Source organism: Choristoneura fumiferana, chromosome 12 (assembly GCF_025370935.1).
Source record: "Choristoneura fumiferana chromosome 12, NRCan_CFum_1, whole genome shotgun sequence".
Classification (NCBI taxonomy): Eukaryota; Metazoa; Arthropoda; class Insecta; order Lepidoptera; family Tortricidae; genus Choristoneura; species Choristoneura fumiferana.
Window position 1 is genome coordinate 75926 of NC_133483.1, and position 23739 is coordinate 99664.

General features: G+C 42.8%; 1 protein-coding gene and 1 pseudogene across 1 annotated transcript in view; both read right to left on the bottom strand.

Annotated features, from left to right (window-relative positions):
• Nucleotides 1-5309: 5309 nt before the first annotated feature.
• LOC141433056 (uncharacterized) lies at nt 5310-11584 on the bottom strand (annotated as a pseudogene).
• A 67-nt stretch (nt 11585-11651) lies between these two features.
• Rsph3 (Radial spoke head protein 3) overlaps nt 11652-23739 on the bottom strand; it is a 28792-nt gene continuing 16704 nt past the window's right edge. The window contains exons 3-9 of the mRNA XM_074094877.1: nt 22681-22836; nt 21998-22126; nt 21319-21522; nt 20471-20633; nt 18951-19037; nt 17386-17520; nt 11652-12578 (exon numbers count right to left, since the gene is read on the bottom strand). Of these exons, the coding sequence (XP_073950978.1) occupies nt 12568-12578; nt 17386-17520; nt 18951-19037; nt 20471-20633; nt 21319-21522; nt 21998-22126; nt 22681-22836 (885 nt within the window). The 3' untranslated portion in view covers nt 11652-12567. The remainder of the gene's footprint in view (nt 12579-17385; nt 17521-18950; nt 19038-20470; nt 20634-21318; nt 21523-21997; nt 22127-22680; nt 22837-23739) is intronic.

Below are 23739 nucleotides of genomic sequence, written 5' to 3' on the forward strand. Positions count from 1 at the left end.
GCGCGCCCGGGCGCCAGCCCGCGCAGCGCCACGGCGCCCGCGGGGCCTGAGGCGCGCCCGGGCGCCAGCCCGCGCAGCGCCACGGCGCCCGCGGGGCCTGAGGCGCGTCCGGGCGCCAGCCCACGGAGCGCCACGGCGCCCCCGCCGCGCCGCCCTCCAGCATGGCGCCCAAGCACGCGATCCTTGACTCGATACACTCGTTCACGACGGCGCCTTGACTCTCCGATATTATCATAAAATCACTATGATTTTTACAAACACTAGGATAACACGGATAAATAAAGTCATTAATTTGTTTAGCCTGATCTTTTTTGGTGGTCGGTCCTAGTTCCGGAACTGGTGTGGCAGTGGCTGTCGGACGGTCCGGCGCGGGCTGTGGCAGTGAGGCCCCGCGGCGTCCGCGCCGGGTATATATGGCGCGCCCTCGGAGGGCGGAGGGCGGTCCGGCCCTCTCATCCCGCCGCATCCCGCCCCTCGCTAATCGCGCGGGCGGCGCGCGAATGAGCCCGGAGGCCGCCGCCCGCGCAACACGTAGAGAGTGCCTTACGATACATATAATAATGTTATATTCTTCTGTGCTTCAAAAGCCAGGATATAATCAAACAAAGACTTAATTGCGTTTCTCTGTAAAAACGTAAGATTTTATTTAAGCATAATGGGTAGGTAGGTACAAACATTCCACGAATTTTACTAACAGTAAACAAAAGATTGACTCACCTGTAAAAACGTAAGAAACAACATTTAAAGCCCTTATTCCATATTTCTTTATTATAATTAGGGAATCTTTAATATTAAAATATCGCTTCTTACCCTCTCTCATATTATCATACTAGCTGTCCCGGCGAACTTCGTACCGCCTACTTAACAGGCAAACAATGAATGTCGTGTTAACTTTTAGCTAAACAATGTAGGATTTTACTAACGTAACTGAATGAGTATAAATAAACATTACGTTAAAGTTTATTAGAATAATAAGGATTAAATAAAACAAAGTCAGGTTAGGACACCATTATTATAAATTATTATTTCCAAAATTTATATTGTGGTTTTCATTGAGGTTGTGTTGTGAATGTGAACAATACGGTATTTGACTATTTTGTATATGTTTTATATATTAAAACTACACAATGCCTGTTATAGAATAGAAAAACAATTTTTAAGCTACCTTTTCAAATAACAAAGTTATAAAGGTTTGAAATTCAAGATTAGACAGAGAAAGACATACTGGCATGTGACGTCACACGCCAGTACCGTCATACTTGCTGCATAGAGAAAAGCGTTTGAAAAAGAGACATGTATATAGATTTTTCAAAAAATCACTATAAATCCTATTTTCAACCGATTTAAATTTTCTCTTCGCTAAACACTATCTGTATATCTATATTTTCATAATAATATTAAGATATGGCAAAATCAGGAGTTGTCAAATACCGTATTGTACAAAATTCAAGACTCTCAACCCAGTGCTGAAATTTCAAGATTTTTCCCTATCCCGTGAGAATATCGGGATAAAAGTAGCCTATGTGTTATTCCAGATGTCCAGCTACCTACATACCAAATTTCATGACTCTAAGCCTAGCGGTTATTATTTCGAGATTTTATCTCTATTGTACCTTTTTTGACAAATTTTAAACTTAAAATTGCTAAAAGTGGCTCCGAAGCGGTAACGTTTCGTGTGCTCTGCCTTCCCCATTTGGGAATACAGGCGTGGTGTTTGTGTGTGTGTATCCCTATCCCGTGGGAATATCGGGATAAAAAGTAGCCTATGTGTTGTTATTCCAGAGGTCCAGCTACCTACATACCAAATTTCATGGCTCTAAGCCCCGAGATTGTTATTTCGAGATTTTATCCCTAGGTATCCCGTGGGAATATCGGGATAAAAAGTAACCTATGTGTTATTCCAGACGACCAGCTACCCACATACCAAAATTCACGGCTCTAAGCTCAGCGGTTGTTATTTTGAGATTTGATCCCTATCCCGTGGGAATATCGGGATAAAAAGTATTCTATGTCCGTCTCCTGGCTCTAAGCTACCTCCCTACCAATTTTCAGCCAAATATGTTCTGCCGTTCTTGAGTTATAAGTGGTGTAACTAACACGACTTTCTTTTATATATATAGATTATAAATGAAATGTCTCAACTGTCAATGACACTGACTGTCGGTTGGGAGATTTCAAAAGCCATAAACAACGTGGCAAAATAAAACCTCCTTAAAGAAAAGTTACCACACGAGTATGAGTTTTCTTTACATCTCCCCCCTTAGAGAAAACAATTGTAGGCAATTGTTCATTTCATAACCGACATTGGAGACAGTTTTGTAATGTGGTAAAGATTTGACTCTGCTTTCTTGTGTCCGGTATCAACTTCATAGATTGAATTGGAAACTTTCTTCAGAATTTTGTATGGTCCAACTCGTAATTCATCCAATTTCTTCCTATTTAGACGGTTTCCATTTTCCACATAGACTCTGTCTCCCACTTCCAACTTATGTTCTTCCCTACGTAGGTCGAACTTTTTCTTATTGTAGTTGTGCGAATTAATTGTGTTTTTAAAAGCTAATTTTCTGTCCCTTCTTAGATCTTCTTGTGTACATCTTAATTTTAATTCTGGTGGTATAATATTTACATTTTCGCCTTCCAAAAGATATTTTGGAGCAAATTTCGTAACAGTATGTTCTGTTTCGTTATATTTTGCTACACAATTCTGTGCAATTGTTGTCCACGCTATTTTTTTATCACTTTCATTTATTTTACATCGGATCTTATTGACTAAAGTTTGATTAAGCCTTTCATTAAGCCCATTAGAAAATGGTGCATCAACAGCTGTGAAAACTATTCTTATTTGTCTCTTGTTCAGAAATTCTTTAAATTCTTTTGAATTAATGCCAGGGTATTGATCTGTTAATACCATATCAATGTTGTAGCTTTCTGTTACATTTTTTATTAGTTTAATGAAATCACTGGAGCTTTGGTTTTTCGATGTGAGAATATAAGCGTATCTTGTGAAATGATCAACTAGTATATGTAAGTATTTTTTTGTTGATCGTGATCCTCCGAAGCCTCCGACGGTATCAATAGATACAATTTGAAACGGATGTGTTGCTGGACCTAAATGTGACATTAAACCATATTTTGGCTTTCTCCTTGACTTATTTTTTATACAAATTTCACATTCCTCACAAATTTTCTTAATGTTCGCCGTGATATTCTTTGCTGTGTAGAATGGTGTTATCTTATTTGCCATCTGAGTTCTCCCAATGTGGCAGTAAAAATCATGGACATCTTTCATTAAAACTTTGCTAAGGTCTTCTGATAGTATGATTTTTTTTCTTGTCTTAATTCTTTTGTAGTAAATTTCATTTTCGAACAGAACTTTTGTTTTGCTATTTTGTAAGTTTAGATTTGATTGGTCGTTTTTTATATCTTCTAAGTTTATTAAATTCACTACTTTTATAAAGTCATCACAATTTTCATAAGGTTCCAGAACTGGATTTCTGCTTAAACAATCTGCTTCTTGATTTGATTTTCCTGGGTTATATTGAATTTTAAAATTATATTGGGATAAATAATATGTTAAATCACCTAGTTCCTCATCTGTTCTAGCCTTGATATTCATATTCTCTAGTGGTTTATGATCTGAGTATACCGTAAACTCTTTTCCCATAAGCCAATGCTGCCAGTATTTCACAGCTTCTTTTATTGCCAGACATTCTAGATATATAGCCTTCTTCTTTTTTTGAGTTTCTGTTAATTTTTTTGAAAAATAGGCAACTGGTTTACTGTCACCGTTTTTATTTTCTTGTTTCAGCACCGCTCCTACTCCTTTGATGCTAGCATCCGTATAAATGTTTATTGGTAGTTCAGGATCAAAAATTTGCAGAATTGGTTCAGTGCATAGCAATGTTTTTATTTTATCAAATGATTCTTGACATTCTGTAGACCATATAAATTTCACATCTTTCCTTAGTAAGTTGTGTAACGGGTCCAAGATAATTGCACTATGTGGTACAAACTTATGATGAAAATTTATTTTTCCTAGGAATTGGCGTACATTTTTTCTTGTTTCGGGTATTGGAAAGTTTTTGACAGCAGTTAAATAATCCTTAAGAGGTCTGACTGAATTATTTTCTATTATATGTCCTAAGTATTTAGCATAATTACTTGCAAAGGTACATTTCGTAAATTTTACTCTAAATCCTTCTTTTAATATTGCTTCCAGTTGTCTTGATAGATGTATTATGTGTTCTTCGAAAGTCTTTGAAAAAATCAAGATATCGTCTATAAAATTTACTGCGAAACTAGAAAGTTTGTATTTTCTTATGATGTTGCTCAATATTCTTTGAAAAATGGCTGGAGCTGTCTTTAATCCAAATGGAAGGCATGTCCATTGAAAATGGCCTTCTTGTGTAACAAATGCAGTTTTGTATCTGTCTTGAATTTTTAAAGGAATTTACCAAAATGCCGAATTTATATCCAGAGTAGAAAAATATTTGCAGTTCACCGTTTTTATCATTAAATCCTCAATTAACGGAAAGGGTTGTGATTGAGGGACGACAATTTTGTTCAAATCTCTGAAATCTACACATAACCTTGTTTTTCTCTCGTCTTCTTTTTTATATGCTAGTGTTACGGGAGCAGCAAATGGACTATAAGATTCTTCAATCAATTTTTTCTGTAATAGTGTGGATATTTGATTTTCAATTTCTTTTCTATCTTCGTTTGTGCATCTGTATGGACGTTTGTAGCAGTATTTATCCACTTGCAGGTCAATATGAGCTTCATAATCTTGTACAGTGCCAACGTCATATTTATCTTTAGCAAAAATTCGTTTATATTTCTCTATCAACTTGTCTATTTCTGATTGTTGATGTAAATCTAAATGGTTTACCATCATTTCAAATTCATCGAAATTTATATGTTCATTGAAATTTACATCGCATTTATTTAATTGTTTTAATGCTTCAGAGTATAGAGGAAATTGTTCTTCATCTTTGTCACCTAGTACATCAGGAATTTCGACATTTTTTGTATTAGAAATATCAGTTTCTGAACTTTTGGAGTTGTTGCATTGTATGATCTTTAACTCCTCATTTTGCATTAATTTAAAAATTTTGATACAGTCCAAGCCAAGTAAAAAATCGTAATTAAAATTTTCAGTGTCTACTACAAAAACATCTTTATATTTTTCAATATCTCCAATTTTTATTTTTAGCGTTACCATACCTTTTGTTTTCTTGTCACCATTAATAGTCCTTAAGTTTGCCATTTTTATATTACTTAAGTTATTTTTCTGTTGTATCTTCAATAATTTGGCATTAATTAATGACACGTTTGAACCAGAATCATAAATTGCAGAAACTTCTAAAATGTCATTTAATAGTAACTTAACTTTTATTAATGGTGGCACCTCTAGTTTTTTGGATTCGTTTCATTTAGTTCTATTTCTAATTCAGAGTTGTTAACGGTTTTCACAATGGATTTTTGGTTTTTAAACCAGCAAATATCCTCAGGATGGTAACGTATCCCTTTTTTTTCCATTAACACAGATTGGACACGGTTTCTTTTCTTCATTTTCAGTATGTCATCAACTGTCAAATGATAAGTTGTTTATATTGCGCTCCGTTAAAATTATTGCTAATATACTGCTAACACATCACAAATCATCACGAAATCGAGTGGAATCACAAGGCACGACCGCTACGGATGTGGAGGGTGTCATTACGGCGCTTTGGTGAGCTGTTTAAAGTAATTTTTTTGACCTGATTGAACAGAGTTAATCACTACTATTCTGGATTACACGCACACAGGCAAACACTTTGAAATAACAGCCTATTTAGTTTAATTAATTACCAAAATAAGCGGTAATCTATCAGCTGTTTGATGACAATTGTCCACTGTCATTGTGACATCAACTAAGGTGAAAGTTGTTCGACGTACCAATATAACTAATTGAAACTACGTTCGGAAACTTGTGAAGAGGCGCGTTCAATTTACCAACTATTGAACAAATTACAAATCTAAGGCTGAATATAATCACTACGAGACAGCTGTAAATTGAGCGTGGGAGAGATGCAGAGAGCAGACAGTGCTGATTTGGTATGTGATGGCTGTACGAGGGAGCTTCAGACTGGTGAGGAGTACTTGCAATGCATGGTAAAGGATTGCGGAAAGCTGTTTCATGTTTTATGCACAAATAAAAATCTTACGCTGGAGGAAAAAGATACTTGGGTATGCCCAGAATGCTGTAATCTTTTTAGAAAGAGTAGAAATTACGACACTCCTGTTGGCACCCCTGTGACTATTAAAAATATCGCGGTCAGAAATAAAAGTGAGGGCCCTGCCCCGGCCCCTCAACTGCAGTCCTCTGGGGAAGCAGCAACCTTGGTCCTTGAAGTGCAACTTATTAGGGACCAAATTACAATGTTGTCAGAACGTTTGGTTGATGCCGTCTCTGCTGTGGCGCAGTATCAGGCTGAGCTCGCAGTTTATTCCAAAAAGTTCGAGGTCGTCACTGAGAGATTGATGCAACTGGAATTATCACAGAAATGCTGTTGTTTATCTGCCGCTTCTGCATCACCAAGAAAGAAGAAAGGGATTCGGAAGCAGCCTGTGAGGTCTAAAGGGAAACTAGATAAGTCTGATAAAGAGGCCGTAGGTGGTAATTTGCATGAGGAGACTGATGCTGGGAAGTCGGCGGGTAATGGTTCAGGGCGGTCTGAGAATGCTGCCACGGATGGTGATGAATCCGTAGCTGACGTATGGCAAGAAGTCCGAAACCGGAAAATACGATTGTCTTCTGTGCGGTGTACTGCTGGTCCGGAAGTTACGTCGCTCAAGGCTGTTGAGATTCGCAAGTATGTGCACCTCTGGAACATGATGTCAGGAGTGGACGATATACGTGCTTATATGCAAACTCTATGCCCTGGGAAAGGGTTTACAGTTGAAGAGCTCAAGGCTAGGGGCGACTATAAATCATATAAGATTGGTGTTCCCTGTGAACTTTATGAGAAGTGTCTGTCCCCGGAAGTTTGGCCTGAAAATGCGCGAGTTAAGGCGTGGTTATTTCGGAGACCACAAGATAGCGGCGCAGCCTCGGCGTGGTCGAAACGTCAGCAGTAAGCGGGTATTGACTCTGGATATTGTGTACCAGAATGTGAGAGGCCTCAATACAAGACTTAATTATTTTAAACAAAATCTTCTGTCTCTTGAGTGCGACGTGGTTGCTGTGACCGAGTCATTCCTCACTGAAGCTGTCTATGACTCGGAGCTTGTATGTGGCGGATGGGCAGTGATGCGCCGTGACCGAGCCACTGGTGCGCGGGGTGGTGGTGTACTGTTGGCGGCGCGTCCCGGTATCACCTTGCGGCGTCTCTGCGACTTCGAGACATCAACTGGTGAAGACTTATGGGTGTCATTCGTTGTGGAGCGTTTTACATACTATATGTGCGTGGTATACATCCCACCTAGTGCTTCTGATGAAACTTATATGAGATGGTTTCAGAAAGTGGAATCAGTAGCAGATAAACTGAAGAGTGCAGTCATAATAGTTGGTGACCTGAACTTGAACCTAGTTTATAAATCTCGGAATATTTTAAACTACTATTCTTATTTTTTAACTGTGTGTAATTTGATTGAGATGAATGAAGTAATTAATGTACATGGTGGTAAATTGGATGTCGTATTGGTGTCTGAGTGCACATGCGGTATTGTTGTCTCAGAAATGAGTAGCGGGCTGGTTCCGAAGACTGATGGGTTCCACCCACCTTTAGAGATCTCTATTCCTATGGATTATGCTGCCCAACGATTGTCTACGGAACGATTGGAGCCCAGCAATGTCGACATGCAGCGGGACTGGAACTTTAGTAAAGGCAATTATGAACTTCTTTATGAACTTGTGACTAAATCGAATTGGCATGAAGTTCTTAGTGCTGTGAATGTCGACATTGCTGTGGAACAGTTTTATAAAATTATTTATGACATATTTGACCAGTGTATACCTAGAAAGAGTAGATCAAGAGGTCTCAGCAGATCCTATCCGGTTTGGTTCACTGCAGATTTGATAAAAGATTTAAAGCGCAAAGGTGAACTGCATCGGAAATGGAAATTGACTAAAAATAGGTTTATTTATGACGAATTCTCAAAAATAAGGGCCGATGTGAAAAGGCGGATATCGTCGGCCTATAGTAGCTATCTTGATCGAATCCAGGCTAGTGTGAAAGATAATCCAAAAGCGTTTTGGCAGCACGTGCATAATCTAAAATCGAAGGGTGGATTTGTACCTCGAGTGACTTTTGACGGTAGGGAATACGTTGGTGAGGGTGCAGCCACCGCGTTTGCTACGTTCTTCTCGGAGGTTTTCTTGCCGAATGTTCCTTCTCTGGACCCGAATGCTCGAGGTTGTAGTGGACATAACCTTGTTTCCAACTATGTTAACATAACGTCTATAACAATGGAAGAAGTTGAGATAGGCATAAAACGTCTTAAAGCAAGTTGTTCGGTTGGGCCTGATAATTTGCCGGCATATATAGTGAAGGGATGTGTGGACTATTTCAAATTGCCCTTACTTCACCTGTTTAACTTGGCTCTTGCATCTGGCACCTACCCGCGCCTCTGGAAGATCTCTAGAGTGAGACCAATTCCGAAGGCTGGTGACGGTACTGTGGTGGAAAATCATAGACCTATAGCTGTATTATCCACTCCAGCGAAGTTATTCGAAGCCATAATTCATAGAGCTCTGTCTGCACAGGTCAGGCCATTCTTGAGTGATGCTCAGCATGGATTTAGGTCGAAGCGCTCTGTCGATACGAATCTGCTTATCCTGGTTGACATCATCTCGGAGCATCTTGATAGGGGCATACAGGTTGATGTTATTTATTTCGACTTTAAGAAGGCATTCGATCGCGTGGATAATGATGTGTTAATGCTTAAACTTGAAAAGATTGGTTTTACTCCCAAACTATTGTCATTCTTCGCTAGTTATCTACGAGATCGACAGCAGTATGTAAGACATGGGTGCTTCGTTTCGGCGCCGTATCACACTAGGTCTGGCGTAAGTCAGGGCTCTATACTGGGGCCATTTCTATTCGGGATTATGGTTAATGACCTTGCCTCGGTTCTCGAATCGGCACAGTGCCTTCTTTACGCCGATGACCTAAAGCTGGTTTACGGTGTGCAGCAGAGGGGCGACTGTGACTCTTTGCAGAGAGATATTGACTCGGTTTTCCGGTGGAGTGTAGAGAACAGGCTTCTTTTCAATTCAGCCAAATGTTCGGTATGCACTTTCAGTCGTGCACGCGCCCCGTTACATGCTCAGTACGTATTGGGGTCGGAGCCCATTGACCGCGTGAGTTCAATTAAAGATCTGGGTGTGCTATTCGATACCTGTCTTACCTTCCATGACCACATTGCGGAGCTATCTTCCAACTGTTTCCGGAGACTGGGCTTCGTTATTCGTAATGTACGAGATTTTAATGATGCTGGAGCTATAAAACTTGTTTACAATGCGTTAGTTAGGAGCAAACTGGAGGCTTCGTCAATTATTTGGCACCCGCATGAATCTGCGTACTCCTTACTTCTGGAGAAGGTCCAAAAAGCTTTCCTTAGGTTTTTATATAAGAAAAAGTTTGGACACTACCCATTCTTATACCCGACAAATTACCTTCTTGGGACTCTCGGTTTCAACTCTCTAGAGGTGAGGCGGAATTGCGGGTTACTCATATTTGCATGTCAGGTTCTGCGGGGTGAGTCGGACTGTCCCGAGCTGGTGGCTCAACTTGTGAGGTTGTATGCCCCGGATATTCCGAAAATAAGGCTCAGGCCACGACGGCGCGATTTGCTGGCAGTGCCGGCGGCGCGTACGGTGTCACGTAGGAACTCGCCTTTACTCCGTGTCCTAACACAGCTTAACGCGTTGCTGGCATCGACACCTGAGTGCGACCTGCTAGCGTGGAGATGGACGGCTGTGCGTGCTGAATGCTTGCGGTTTTGTGAGTTTTTAGATGATAGGATTTCGACTGTCCCAATTTGAACCTGTTATTATTATAATAAGTTTAAACCTAAGTTTAGTTAGTATGTTCAGTGTAAGTTTAAATAATAGATTTCGTTTTCGTGGTGCATTAGTGTAAACTGTCATGCCACGTGAACATAGTTTTTACCAATAAATAAATAAATAAATAAATAAATAAATAAATTTTTTTTTGGTTTATTGTCTGGACATACATACATTTTTTTTTCGTATTTATTCTTTCCGACAAGATGTTCCAATTTTCCTATTTCATTGCAAAGATCTTCCGTTCCTTGCAGGGTTTCTCTGTCGATTTTATCAGCTACAAAATTAGGTAAGCCAAATGCTATAAGATCTATAAGTGTCCCTGTATCAATTGATTTTCTGACTTCCAATATCAATTTTTCCTTTTTCAAAGCATAGTCAAGCAATGAACCTGCTTGATATTTATAGGCAAGAGCATATCTAATTGGTGACCATCCTTTGTTTGCAAATGTATCACAGAAATTTTTCTCCCATATGTTCCATTCTGATTCTACTGTGAATTTTATTAGCATGTTGCTGTACCAATCTGCAGTCGAGTATTCCAAAAAATTTTCAAAATTTCAATTTTCTTTTTGTCTTCGTCAATTTGGAAACGTTCACATTCTTTGTTGAAATCTTTAATCCATTGACACGCATTTGAGTTTCTACCCGTAAACTTCTCAATCATGAAATCTTTTGAAATTTTTCCCAAATTTTGAGCTTCTGACTTTTTTTCTTTTTCTTCAAGCAATTTTTCCAATAATTTTTCCAATGTTTGATTTGAGCCACGCTGCATGCATTCTGAACTATTTGTTTGCTCCGAAATCTCTTCTAGATACATATCATTAAATTGCAAGTTGTCTTCTTCATCCAAATATGCTTTTGATATATCATCTGTCATAGTTATCCATATTTTCCTTGTTTGATATCTCTTATTTAATGATTTTCTTACCTTGACGTAGTTTGGAGTATTCAAGATTACTTGATGGTGATTAGCAGGTTGGTACTCCACTGGTATGCCAAAAACTTGTCCATTAGGTGTTGCTATTGACGATATGCAAATGATATTTGATTTTCCATCTGTTGCTGGTTTCACAGTAAAATCAAACCTCAATTTTTCCATGTTTCTTGAAATATTTGCAGAAAATGTTGTTTTATAATAATGTTATATTCTTCTGTGCTTCAAAAGCCAGGATATAATCAAACAAAGACTTAATTGCGTTTCTCTGTAAAAACGTAAGATTTTATTTAAGCATAATGGGTAGGTACAAACATTCCACGAATTTTACTAACAGTAAACAAAAGATTGACTCACCTGTAAAAACGTAAGAAACAACATTTAAAGCCCTTATTCCATATTTCTTTATTATAATTAGGGAATCTTTAATATTAAAATATCGCTTCTTACCCTCTCTCATATTATCATATTATAAATGAAATGTCTCAACTGTCAATGACACTGACTGTCGGTTGGGAGATTTCAAAAGCCATAAACAACGTGGCAAAATAAAACCTCCTTAAAGAAAAGTTACCACACGAGTATGAGTTTTCTTTACATACATAATAATGGATTTTCACTTCACACAACGTTATGGAAAAAGGATAACCCCAATGAAACACAAGGTTACATAAGAATTTTATTCTAAAATTATTATAACAATTCGACTACGCGAGTCTTCAATTAGAACTACAAATCTACACGATGTACAAAACAAGTTTATAAGAACTAAATAATGCAGCTCTACGTGTGACCGTAGACGAGATCCTATCTGATTCTAAAAGGTCAAGTTTCAGTCGAAAATACTCTACTTCTTGTAGAGCACGCGCGTTAACAGTTAGCTGGTAAAGATTAAAATAGGCACCCAGGCGCCTCGTAGTCGAAATCATATTTCGTGAAAAATTATCTAGTTTAAGTTAATCCAGAGTCCACCAGCCAGAAGGAAGCGAACAATTTGACGTAAACTAACAATATTCTGTCTACAACATAGTTATAATTCCAACAGTACGAAACAATACCTACAAATAATTTATCACTGCTCTAACTTGCCTGTAGTCGACAAGTTTTAACTAGCTAAAGTATATAATAATTAGTTATAATTCAATAATTAGTTATTTACATTTCTAACCAAGCATTTCCACCACAGCGCCGCCAGCAGAGCATGCAGCGCACAGTCGACGGCCGCCTCATTATTTGACTACTGAATCCCGATCGTGTTTAAAGCCAGGAACCACCGCAGCTCCTCGTCAGATCATATTGGCGTGTTTGGTCTCGAGCAATTAATCGCGCGCACATAACTAACTCCGACGGTCGTGCTGCGCCCATCAACTCTACAACATGTGCTGGCCGATCCAGACGCCAACCTTTTTCAGCGTTCTTTTTAGCCAAATGTTCTACTTTTAAGGTTGAGCTGAGGTCCCGTCACCGCGGGCCGTGCTGTCTGTTTGGTTGACTCCATGCGTCCACGTGCCGCGCCCGTCCGACCGGACCCGTCCGCCGACAGCAGGCGGCCGGCGGCCGGCGGCGCGCTCCGGGCTGCGGGTTATTCCATTTCTGCAACCGAGAAAGGATCGATTCAGTGTGGTTCTGACTAGTCTTATAATATTTCAGTAATGGGTATTTATTTAGTAAAATCGAGATTTGATACAACGTAAAGCAACACGATGTAGAGAAGCAAGTCATAACGACTTGCTTCTGGATTCATAAAGAACGAATTTTACGCGACCGCGCAAAGAAAAAGAGTGTATAGTATAGTTTCTCAAGTTTTTGAACGAACTGTTGTGATTTTATATCATGCACCTACGGATTTCGAACTGTCGAAATAGGTACTGACCGGGGTAACATTTTTATATGATTTTCTTTTATATTTGTTACAAAGCTAAAATACGACATATCCGATAGCTAAAAAGCTTTATTTAAAATGTTTAAAATGAATCTCCCTAAGAGCTCAATTCCTCACTGAAGTAGTGATAGACGACGACACTACACGCTTAGCACAGTGACTGTGCTCATGCTCACAACGTCACTATACCGGCACTCCTCCACGCCAGAGCTGAGAATCAGCCAGTAAACTTGCTTACTATTTGAGTAAGTGGTGCAAAAATGGCGTTTTGGGTTTTTGGAATTAGGCGTCGAAAGGGCAGAAGTTCGGCGGGGACAGCTATTACAACAAAAAGATCACGACACGACCACCGTCTAGAGTTTAGAATAGATACTCGTAGTGTCTTGACTGTTTTAACAATATTACATTTCCATGGACAAAGAAAATGACAAGAAATATTTCCAGAATCGAAACTAATTTCAGTACGCTTTTATAGAAGGCGGCTACGCGCGACGCTACGCCGCCCGTAGCGCGCTACGGGGACACCAGGACGGCAGCGTCGTAGAGTTTACCTTTATAGTCTTGCAGTACAGTCAAATTGATAGAAAGCGTACTTATTTGCAGCGTGAATAAATGATTCACCAGAAATTCTGCTGACTGTCGCGTATATCTCACAGTCAAAAGTTATTATAAACCTATTTAAAACTGCACTTAAAAAAACATCCCCCTAAAACGAAATCACCGCAAATGCGACACGTATTGTGCGTTCATTAAGTGCTCCAAATTGTAACGTTTAAGCTCCTTACATTATTATTGCATTGTGCGGAGGCGCGAGGTGTTTGTGCAGCTGCGCGTGCGCCGCGCACGCCACTCCCGACCCTAACTCCTGCGCCGGAACGCTCAAAGTGGGACAGCTAGCTTACTATAGTAAGTCGCGGTCCATTTCAAATTACATTTGCAGTTTCCCGGACAGAGCAGACGCGGGCGCAAGTTTGAGCTCTATCCCGCGAACCGTAAGGGTGAAAAATATGTCTAGATCAGCGTTGCAAAGTGTAGTTCTAGCAAGTGCATTGCGGGGGGTGGGGGGGGGGGGCAGCGACAACACGCCGCCGGCGGAAGAGCTTGCGACCGGGCAGGTGGCTGCCAAACATAACATTGGCCTTTGCTGGACTCTCAGCCCTGTTGTTGCTTGTAAATGTAATATCAAAAAGCTATGTCCCTTATTTATTTTGTGTAAGTTTAGTTTGTGAGTGGCGACCTCTACTGAAAGTGAAAATAAAGAGACCTTTATGTAAACTATAATAACTTTGCTATTAGCCCAAGTGTAGGTTCGCAACAAGCCGATGATTATCACGAGTGAGTTACGATAGGTAATAGGTTGTAATGCGGACTTTTAAAACAATGATCTGAGCATGTGTTTGAACTCTGCGTCACCAAAACACGCGCTTCCAACAACAAATACTTGGCTTACTGAGGGAGGCTTAGCAATAAAATCTAGTGTTTCCTGAACAGCGCGATCACGATTAGATGATCAGGGCCCACCTGCGCGTGCGCGTGCGCCCTGCGGCGGCCGTTTATTTGCATTAAGAATAATCTGCGAATGTTTGTGTCAATCGGCTAATGCGCGGCGGTCAAGTGCGTGATTGCATTAGGCAGCGATCTGGCCGAGAGCCGAGCGCCGATAGCATCGCCCGCCGCGCGCACGTGCGAGATACCATCGCGCGCGGTAATCACATCAACAATGCACTTTAATTGTTTGCTGCACCACACTCGCTGCTGATTGCATTTATTCAATTTTGATGCAAAGTTTTTGCTACAGGCTTATTTGTGCACACGTTATGAGCAACACCTTAAAGAGATATCGTAGTACTTTTATCTTGCTAAGATGAAATGTTTAGATTACCTACCTACGGTATATCATGTAGGAACATGGTAATCGGACGCTATAAACATTAACCGGACCGGATATTTCGATTACAGCAGGCGCTGTACTTTTTTGCTATCACAAACTTTACTGTTTAGCAAGAATAGGCGACATTCTTGCGGGCAGTAAATAAGTTGTAAGGGCACGCACAATGCGACGGCCCAGCGGCGGCGGCCACGCGCCGGCAATATGCTGCCCCGCCCCGCGCCGCGTCTGCGTGTTTACTGCGAATCCCTAAGTCAAATATTTTATTCTAGTTTTTTGAAATACCTTTTTTACTTGCAAACTTGTTTGCGACTCTATTTGGCAATTTTTCTACATATTTTTTTTATTCGTTCATCGATAGGTACTATTCCTTCAGTTAGAGGGGGGGCGTCACGCATTAGGTACGTATTGCTGTCAAACTTCAATTTGAATTGCACTCTCATTAATGTTACATTTTGAATCCCTCCATGTGTAGAAAAAATAAGTGTTAAACACTTTGTAGTGCAACAGTGAATGCCGCTAAGCGTCAGAGTGCATTAAGGTATTAGCGCGAGAGCGGCGACAAGTGGAGCCGGGGCGGCGCACGTGCGCCCGCGCCGGCCCGTGACGGACGCGAGCGCGACCGGGGCCGCCGCCCCTCCGCCCCTCCGCCCTTATCCCGGCACCCGAGGGTCGCAAACGCTTTGGTATTAGGATTCGGATAAACCAGATATTAGCGGTGGTGTAGTTAATGCGAATGCGATGGCGCAGTGATGAGGGTATTCATGGACGGTGCGCGCGCACGTGCGGCGGCGCGAATCGGCACCCGGCGCCGGCGACAGGTTGCGGTGACGCGCGCACATGTTGCGGCGGCTGCGGCTGCGGCTGCGGCTGCCCGCGTCGACTGAATTAATATCGTATAGATGCGATGCGCATTGGTACCTACCTACTGAACGTAACTAAGTCGTAGCACGCACGTTGATAGAGAATATAAGTAAAAAGGAGCTTTGCATTTAAGAGCGTTTATACCTGCTGAGCTGGCAACGTTGTCAGCTCAGCAGGTGTAACGCTCTTAATAAGAAAAAAGTGGGACATTTACGTATTTATAATTTTCGCTGTACCTTCAAAGTCAAAGTCAAAGTCAAAGTCAAAATATCTTTTTTCAATTCAGGCCACAACAAGCACTTATGAATGTCAAAAAAAAATCTACCACCGGTTCGGAAAAACCTCTGCTGAGAAGAATCCGGCAAGAAACTCAACTTATTAAATGATATGTATACATCACAAGTATTTAACACAACTTTATTTTTAACACAGTAGGTTCGCTATTTGAAGGGATCGCTAATGCGGATCGGAATTATTTCCAAATATCCCTGTCCATGATATAATCATTAACTTTATAATACGCCTTTGATATTAATGTCTTCTTGACAATAGATCTGAATTTTGTATCCGTTTCATTTATAATATTTTTTGGAATTTTATTATAAAAACGTATGCAATTTCCCAGAAAAGACTTTTTGGTTTTAACCAGTCTGTAAGATGGAACTTTAAGCTTCCCTGTGTTTCTAGTAGCCTTTGGCTTATCGACGTTAGTGGGAAAATCACATATGTTCTTCCTAACATACATGATTATTTCAAAAACATAAAGCGACGGCAGGGTTAGGATATCTGTTTCCTTAAAAAAAGATCTTAAAGATTCACGCGTCTTCAAATTATAAATTGCTCTAATTGCTCTCTTTTGTAAGATAAAAATTGACTCAATGTCTGCAGCAGATCCCCATAAAATAAGGCCGTACGAAATAATGCTATTAAAGTAAGCAAAATACACCAACCGTGCCGTCGCCACATCGGTTAGCTGCCGTATTTTCCAAACTGCAAAAGCAGCAGAGCTCAATCTACCCGCGATTGCTGTGACGTGAGGTCCCCACTGTAGTTTAGAATCGAGCGTTATTCCTAAAAATACTGTTGATTTTACAAATTCAATAGTTTGACCATTTAAATTTATATCAGAAACTGAATTCGAGTTAGATGAATTTATAAACGAGAATTTAATACATTTAGTTTTCTTAGGATTTAGTAACAAATTATTGGCAGCAAACCATGCGGATATCACGGACAGGGTTTCATTGGGCTCAATGAAGTCGGTATCTTTTCTACTAACCTTGAACAGTAAAGACGTGTCGTCAGCAAACATAACTATACCCGACTTTTGGCTTACCATATAAGTAAGGTCATTTACATAAATAAGATACAGGAATGGGGCAAGAATGGATCCTTGGGGCACTCCCATTTCGACCACAGATCCCTCCGATACCGTTCCGTTAATCGCTACCTTTTGCTTTCTTTGTGTGAGGTAAGATTTAATGAGTTCTAAAGCGAGGCCACGAATGCCATAAAAATTTAACTTACAAAGTATCATGAATATTATGAATATGTAGACCCTTATACTATTATTATTTTTGCTTGTTGACTTAAGAATAAAAATGAATAAAATTTGGTTTCCGCGCCCCCCACCACCAGATAGATCAATATTCAAGTATTATCCTCGCGCCGGCTGTCGGTCGACACAGAGGACTGTCGGGCGTGGTTACTGGCTGGCAGCTGGTAGTTACAGTAGAGTGTACCTAACGCGTGCGAGTGCGACATACCCATCTGTTCCTCCTCGCCGTAGTGGTCGTCGTCGGGCGGCGAGGGCGGCTCCTCGGGCTCCGCGCGCTCCAGGTCGCGCTCGCCGGCCGCGCGGTACAGTTCGCTGCGCGCCTCCACCACGTCGCGGACGATCTCTGCACATACACAAGGTCATGCCATCAGCCATGTTTCATGCTTTCCTGCCTTTTTTTTCATTAAAAAAAACAGCAGGTGTATTTTTCCACTGAAAACACCACAAGCTGCTTCAGATCCAATAAAAAAAGTCTGAAGTTCCAACAAAATAACTGATAGCAGCCATTTGAGTTGGCTGTATACGACTTGTGCAAACATTTCCATGGCCGTTTTCACTTTTTAAAAAGTTTGAGACTCAACAATAATAAATTATTTACGTGAAACCCAGGGAATCCTAGTTCAGGCACACGTTTATACGTCCTAGTATATCCTATTGTATATATTAAAAAAAATACCGCGTACAATGTTATTTGAATAAAATATTTGAATTTGATTATTGTCGAGCTAGCGCGCCTGGAATCTTTTTAACTTTTTAATTTTTTGCTGACCATAAGCTATGCACTTACATAGCCTTCTGATATGTAAGGAATAATGTAGACTTTTAAGGGCATTTTTGAGAAAGAATAGTAGATTATTGTCGTGGCCTGGAAGTAGGCAATTGCTGGCTGAGTATGAGTATTAAACGGACGAGCTTGCGAGTCCGTTTAACTAATACGAAGCCAGCAATTGCTATTCCAGCCGAGACTAATATAAAGCTTTTCTCAAAAATGGGGAATAATTCTGAAATAGAATAAACTTTTTCTCAAAATATATTGTAAAATTTAATTTTATTCCAATATTTTTCTTATGCTTTCCCGCCTTTTTTCATTAAAAAATAAACTGCAGGTGTATTTTTCCACCGAAAACACCACAAGCTATTTCAGACCCAATAGAAAAAGTCCGGAGTTCCAACAAAATATCTGATACCGGCCATTAGACTTGGCTGTATGTATACGACTTGTGCCAATATTGCCATGGCCTTTTTAACTTTAAAAAAAAATGTGACTGATTGCAGGCGCGCTAATTCATTATTGTCGAGCTAGCGCGCCTGCAATCGTTTTAACTTTTTAATTTTTCGCTGACCATAAACTATGCACTTCACCTTCTGATATGTAAGGAATAATGTAGACTTTTAAGGGCATTTTTGAGAAAGAAAGGCCTTTAGCGTTGTTCCATTTAACAGAATGTTTGTTCGCCTTGGGCAAGATTTGATCATTATCGATCTTAGCGTCTAGTCAGAGGAACAAAGTAGCGCAGTACAAAGTGCCTCACTGTGCTACATTAATCGGCCAACTTTATAAGAATAAACGCTGCTTGGCTAACATACTATAACGCTTCTTTGCGACAAAACTGTGCTATCTACAAAGTTGAGATACTACCAGATGTCATAGTTACGTCGCAAAGGTGCGATAAATCAAACGTTGATGTCAATATAAAACCAATAAGTCAAGACCCTCAGTAAGTAAGTACTCGGTATGTGTGTGCGGGACATAAGAAGCAGCCAGCGACTCACCGGTGAGCACGTCGCGGCTGGTGATGATGGACTCCAGCTCGTAGGCCACGGCGTCCGCTAGCCACGGCATGAACTCCTCGTCCACTCCTGCGATCAACACGTGTTTAACTAGTTTATCAATAACTACCTAATATCATGATGATCTCGTATAAAAATGAAGTGTGATATAATGCGTTTAGGCACGAGAGATCAGTTTCCTAAAATATCCGTTGGGTGGGTTTAACTGAAACATCCATATTCTATCTCATAATTGGATAACTTAGAAAAACTCAATCGAAATAATGAACGTGGATCACGTTGAGCTTTTCACGAATGCGTGGTTTCTTCGCAATCATTTGCTATAGGTATAGTGTAACTTTATGAAGCCAAATCTTAAAAGATTGCAGTTGATGCAAAAGTAAGCGTTGCTGGAAAAGTTCTTGTATAAATGAAACGTGCTACAGCTGCAGAGCACACGGGTTTTTGGAGTCGAGGTTTATGGGGTCGCAGGTTTTTTCGCTGCGCGTGCGCGGTGTCACCGACCTCTGTGCACACGCTCCAGCAGGACCCATGGTCGCGCAGTCCGCCCAGCACGGCGGGCAGCAGCTGGCCACGTGGCCTGTACCAGCGCGGGTCACTGACCTCTGTGCACCCGCTCCAGCAGGTACCCGTGGTCGCGCAGGCCGGCTAGCACGGCGGGCAGCAGCTGGCCACGTGGCCTGTACCAGCGCGGGTCACTGACCTCTGTGCACCCGCTCCAGCAGGTACCCGTGGTCGCGCAGGCCGGCTAGCACGGCGGGCAGCAGCTGGCCACGTGGCCTGTACCAGCGCGGGTCACTGACCTCTGTGCACCCGCTCCAGCAGGTACCCGTGGTCGCGCAGGCCGGCTAGCACGGCGGGCAGCAGCTGGCCACGTGGCCTGTACCAGCGCGGGTCACTGACCTCTGTGCACCCGCTCCAGCAGGTACCCGTGGTCGCGCAGGCCGGCTAGCACGGCGGGCAGCAGCTGGCCACGTGGCCTGTACCAGCGCGGGTCACTGACCTCTGTGCACCCGCTCCAGCAGGTACCCGTGGTCGCGCAGGCCGGCTAGCACGGCGGCAGCAGCTGGCCACGTGGCCTGTACCAGCGCGGGTCACTGACCTCTGTGCACCCGCTCCAGCAGGTACCCGTGGTCGCGCAGGCCGGCTAGCACGGCGGGCAGCAGCTGGCCACGTGGCCTGTACCAGCGCGGGTCACTGACCTCTGTGCACCCGCTCCAGCAGGTACCCGTGGTCGCGCAGGCCGGCTAGCACGGCGGGCAGCAGCTGGCCACGTGGCCTGTACCAGCGCGGGTCACTGACCTCTGTGCACCCGCTCCAGCAGGTACCCGTGGTCGCGCAGGCCGGCTAGCACGGCGGGCAGCAGCTGGCCACGTGGCCTGTACCAGCGCGGGTCACTGACCTCTGTGCACCCGCTCCAGCAGGTACCCGTGGTCGCGCAGGCCGGCTAGCACGGCGGGCAGCAGCTGGCCACGTGGCCTGTACCAGCGCGGGTCACTGACCTCTGTGCACCCGCTCCAGCAGGTACCCGTGGTCGCGCAGGCCGGCTAGCACGGCGGGCAGCAGCTCGGCGACGTATCCCTGCACGAGCGTGGCGGCGGCCGCCCGCTCGCGCGCCTCCGTCGCTGCCACGCGCGCCACGCGCGCCTCCGCCACGCGACGCTCCTGCAACGATCGACACAGTCATGTTACCGGACTCTCACGGGTGGACTTACTTTTGCCGCAAATAGAGTGGATTCTTAGAGCATTTTGCTCGAGTTCAATCTTAACCGGGTACAGTTTTAAGTGGAGCTGAGACTTGTAGAATGAATCTCTCGATTACGAGAGAGTTGTATTAACAAGGAGAGCAAGGCAATGTATCGGAAAGCGCACCCAAATTTAGATTTAACATGCTGTCTGATTGTGAGCGCACAGTTAAGGCTCACAATGGGCCCTGTAAGGAGGTTCATAGAGCAGTGTAGGAAGCTCGGCATTTTTCTGTGAAATCGAATCAAAAATGGAGAGACACGTCGGTGAACTAAAGGAAACGACATACCTAGTCTGAATTGCCAAGCTTAAGTGACAAAAAAGAGCTGAAGGCCGTCGGGGCCCAAAGCCCCGTAATGAACCGGAGTCCGTTGAATGCAGGCGTCGCAGAACTGCTCATTGTGGCATCCTTTGGGAGAGACCAATATTCTGCAGTGGACATCTCAGTGTGATCGTGACAGGTGCGAATCAGTTGAGCTACGCCATCAAGTGATTTCTTTGCATGTGGAACGTAATTAACTTGCATACCTGTTGAGCTTGTGCAGCATCGTTCCACTCGTGCAACCGTTGCCGAATGCTACTAATGGTGGGTTGTTGTTGTTACCTTCTCTTGGTGCAGGCGCGTGTCCTGCCTAGCCAGACGCTGCCGCTCGGCGCGCTCGGCGTCGCGCAGCTCCTGGTAGCGTCGCTGCTGCTCGCGCAAGGCGGCCAGCTCCTCCTCCTGCGCCACCTCGGCCAGCGCCTGCTCGGCCGACTTGCCCACCAGCACCTCCAGGATTGGCTGCACCTCCACGTCGAAGTCGAACAGCTGCAAAACAACAACCTAGCTTTAAACACGAGGTAGCCGAACTAAAATTAGCGACTGATCGCGTCAGGGCATACGCGTTTCTATAGTGGTTCTCATACGCAAACACTTCGCGTGATTGAGGCGGAGCTACAAAGACGCGCGGGATTCCAATTTTCATATTTCCAATTTTTATATAATGAGAGAAGAGGAAAGGAAAATAAACTTCTAGAAGTGAGAATAAGACGAGTTTCATGTGTTCTGGCTCTTGCTCAAGTTTTGCCGGTTAGTGTCAGTGCTCTGCCTAGGTACTTCTGAAAAATTTCATGAGCGAGAGTAGAAGAAATGTCGCAAAATGTCCCGGAGAGACTGTTCAGACGACTCTAGGGGTCTGTAGCGCAATAACAGAGAGTTTTTCATTAACTCGATGACAACACGAAGACTACCAGGAGTGGTGGTTTGCATACGTGTCAGACTGAGTGTTAGCGGGTGTACTCACGTCGCCGGGGTATATCTGCGTGGCGGCGTCTGCGCCGGTCTTGGCGGGCACGTACACGGGCGTGGCGGGCCGGTCCAGGAACAGGTCCGTCTGCACGCCCACCTCCATCTCCACGCCCTTGTCGAACAGCTGCCACACACGACATATATCAACATACATACACTCTTTAAATTTTGCGACTGAATGAAAAAGAAAAAAAAAAAATTGGGCGAGTTCGTTTGGTCAGGTTCAAATGCGTTTCAATCACGTAATGAACTTCTACCAACCACTATCACGTGTCGAGGGAACGTAATTCATTGGTTCGGAGCTTTTTCAGTTAGAAATAAAAATTGACATCGTACACATTACATATGGCTCAGAGCTGATAGCCGTTGGGAGAGATTGGTTCTTGAGCAAAGACCGCGACACAGTAGAGGTAGGGTTTATTTATTATTTATTTATTTTTGTTGGCCGAAAGACGCTCTGACTTTAAAATCACGCCCCACCTTAGGGTGATGATATTGATAAGGTAGCGGGCATTGATTGAAGAAGGAGAGCTGAAGATCGAGCTCGTGGCGTGCCACGGTAGAGGCCTATGCCCAGCAGTGGTAAACTCCTGGAACCCGTGGACGCTTATGAAGTCTCGGCGAGCGTGCAAAAATGGAGCGCGAAGAGCAGTGTGGGGTGGTGTGGTGTGGCGTTACCTCCTCGAGGTAGTACTCGGTCTGTATGGGGTGGTGCCGGCGGCCGGGCGCGGGCGGCGGGGTGCCGGGCCTGAGCCGGGCCGCCGCCGCGCGCCGCGCCAGCGCCCGCCGCCGCGTGCGAGCCGCGCGCGCCGCCGCGCTCTCCACACCATCGCCCTGGAACAAACAATGCTCTATCAATTTCATCATAGTCCTATTTCTATACAACTTCCTATGACATGAATACTAATATGTCGCTAAAGTCGAACTTTTGACATTAGGTATTGTTTTATGACATGCAAACGATAATCAACTTTAGGGTGGTAAAACTACTTTTGGTTGTTGGTAGGTACTTCAGAAGCCAAAAAGCCAGAGTAGGTATATCAGCAAATGCAGCATCTGAGTCTCGACTCGTTGGATCTTCTGCTCTACTGTTTTAGGTCGGCTCGCTAATTAAATCACCCGCTTTACTTATTCTTTTGACACGTGTCCGAAACGAGATGGCTCGAAGTCGAAGAAACTGAATCACGTACCGGGCAGAACCTTTTCATAATCAATTTCGCGATGTTTTCTTTGTCAGGTATACATCTGACAAAGACCATAGTTACTATGATTTTTGCTATGAAAAGGTTCCATCCTGGACCGCGTTTTAATTTCTTCAACAGTACCTACAAAGTTTTCATAATCTCATCTAATTGTGCATCTAATCATTTTTAGCTGATAGTGGATAAAAATAAATAATTAGCCTCGTAAGTCTTGATTTTTTATAATTATATGTAACTAGCTCTTGCCCGCGGCTTCGCTCGCGTTTAATTTGGGGTAACATACATTTACTTTTTGCGATTCTTTTTTCGTGTTTTGATTGATTTTTCGGAGGATTACATGGAAATACAATAATACAGACAGACGTTGTTTTAGACAGATGGTGCATGGAATTCAAAAATCTACATACATACGTACCTACCTAATTAATCATAATTCGTATACCAACTTTGAAACCCTGCTTCACTGATTCAGGGGTGGAATTTTACTGCGCGTTTCTCTTGCCCGCAACTTTATACACGATATAGGATTGTATCC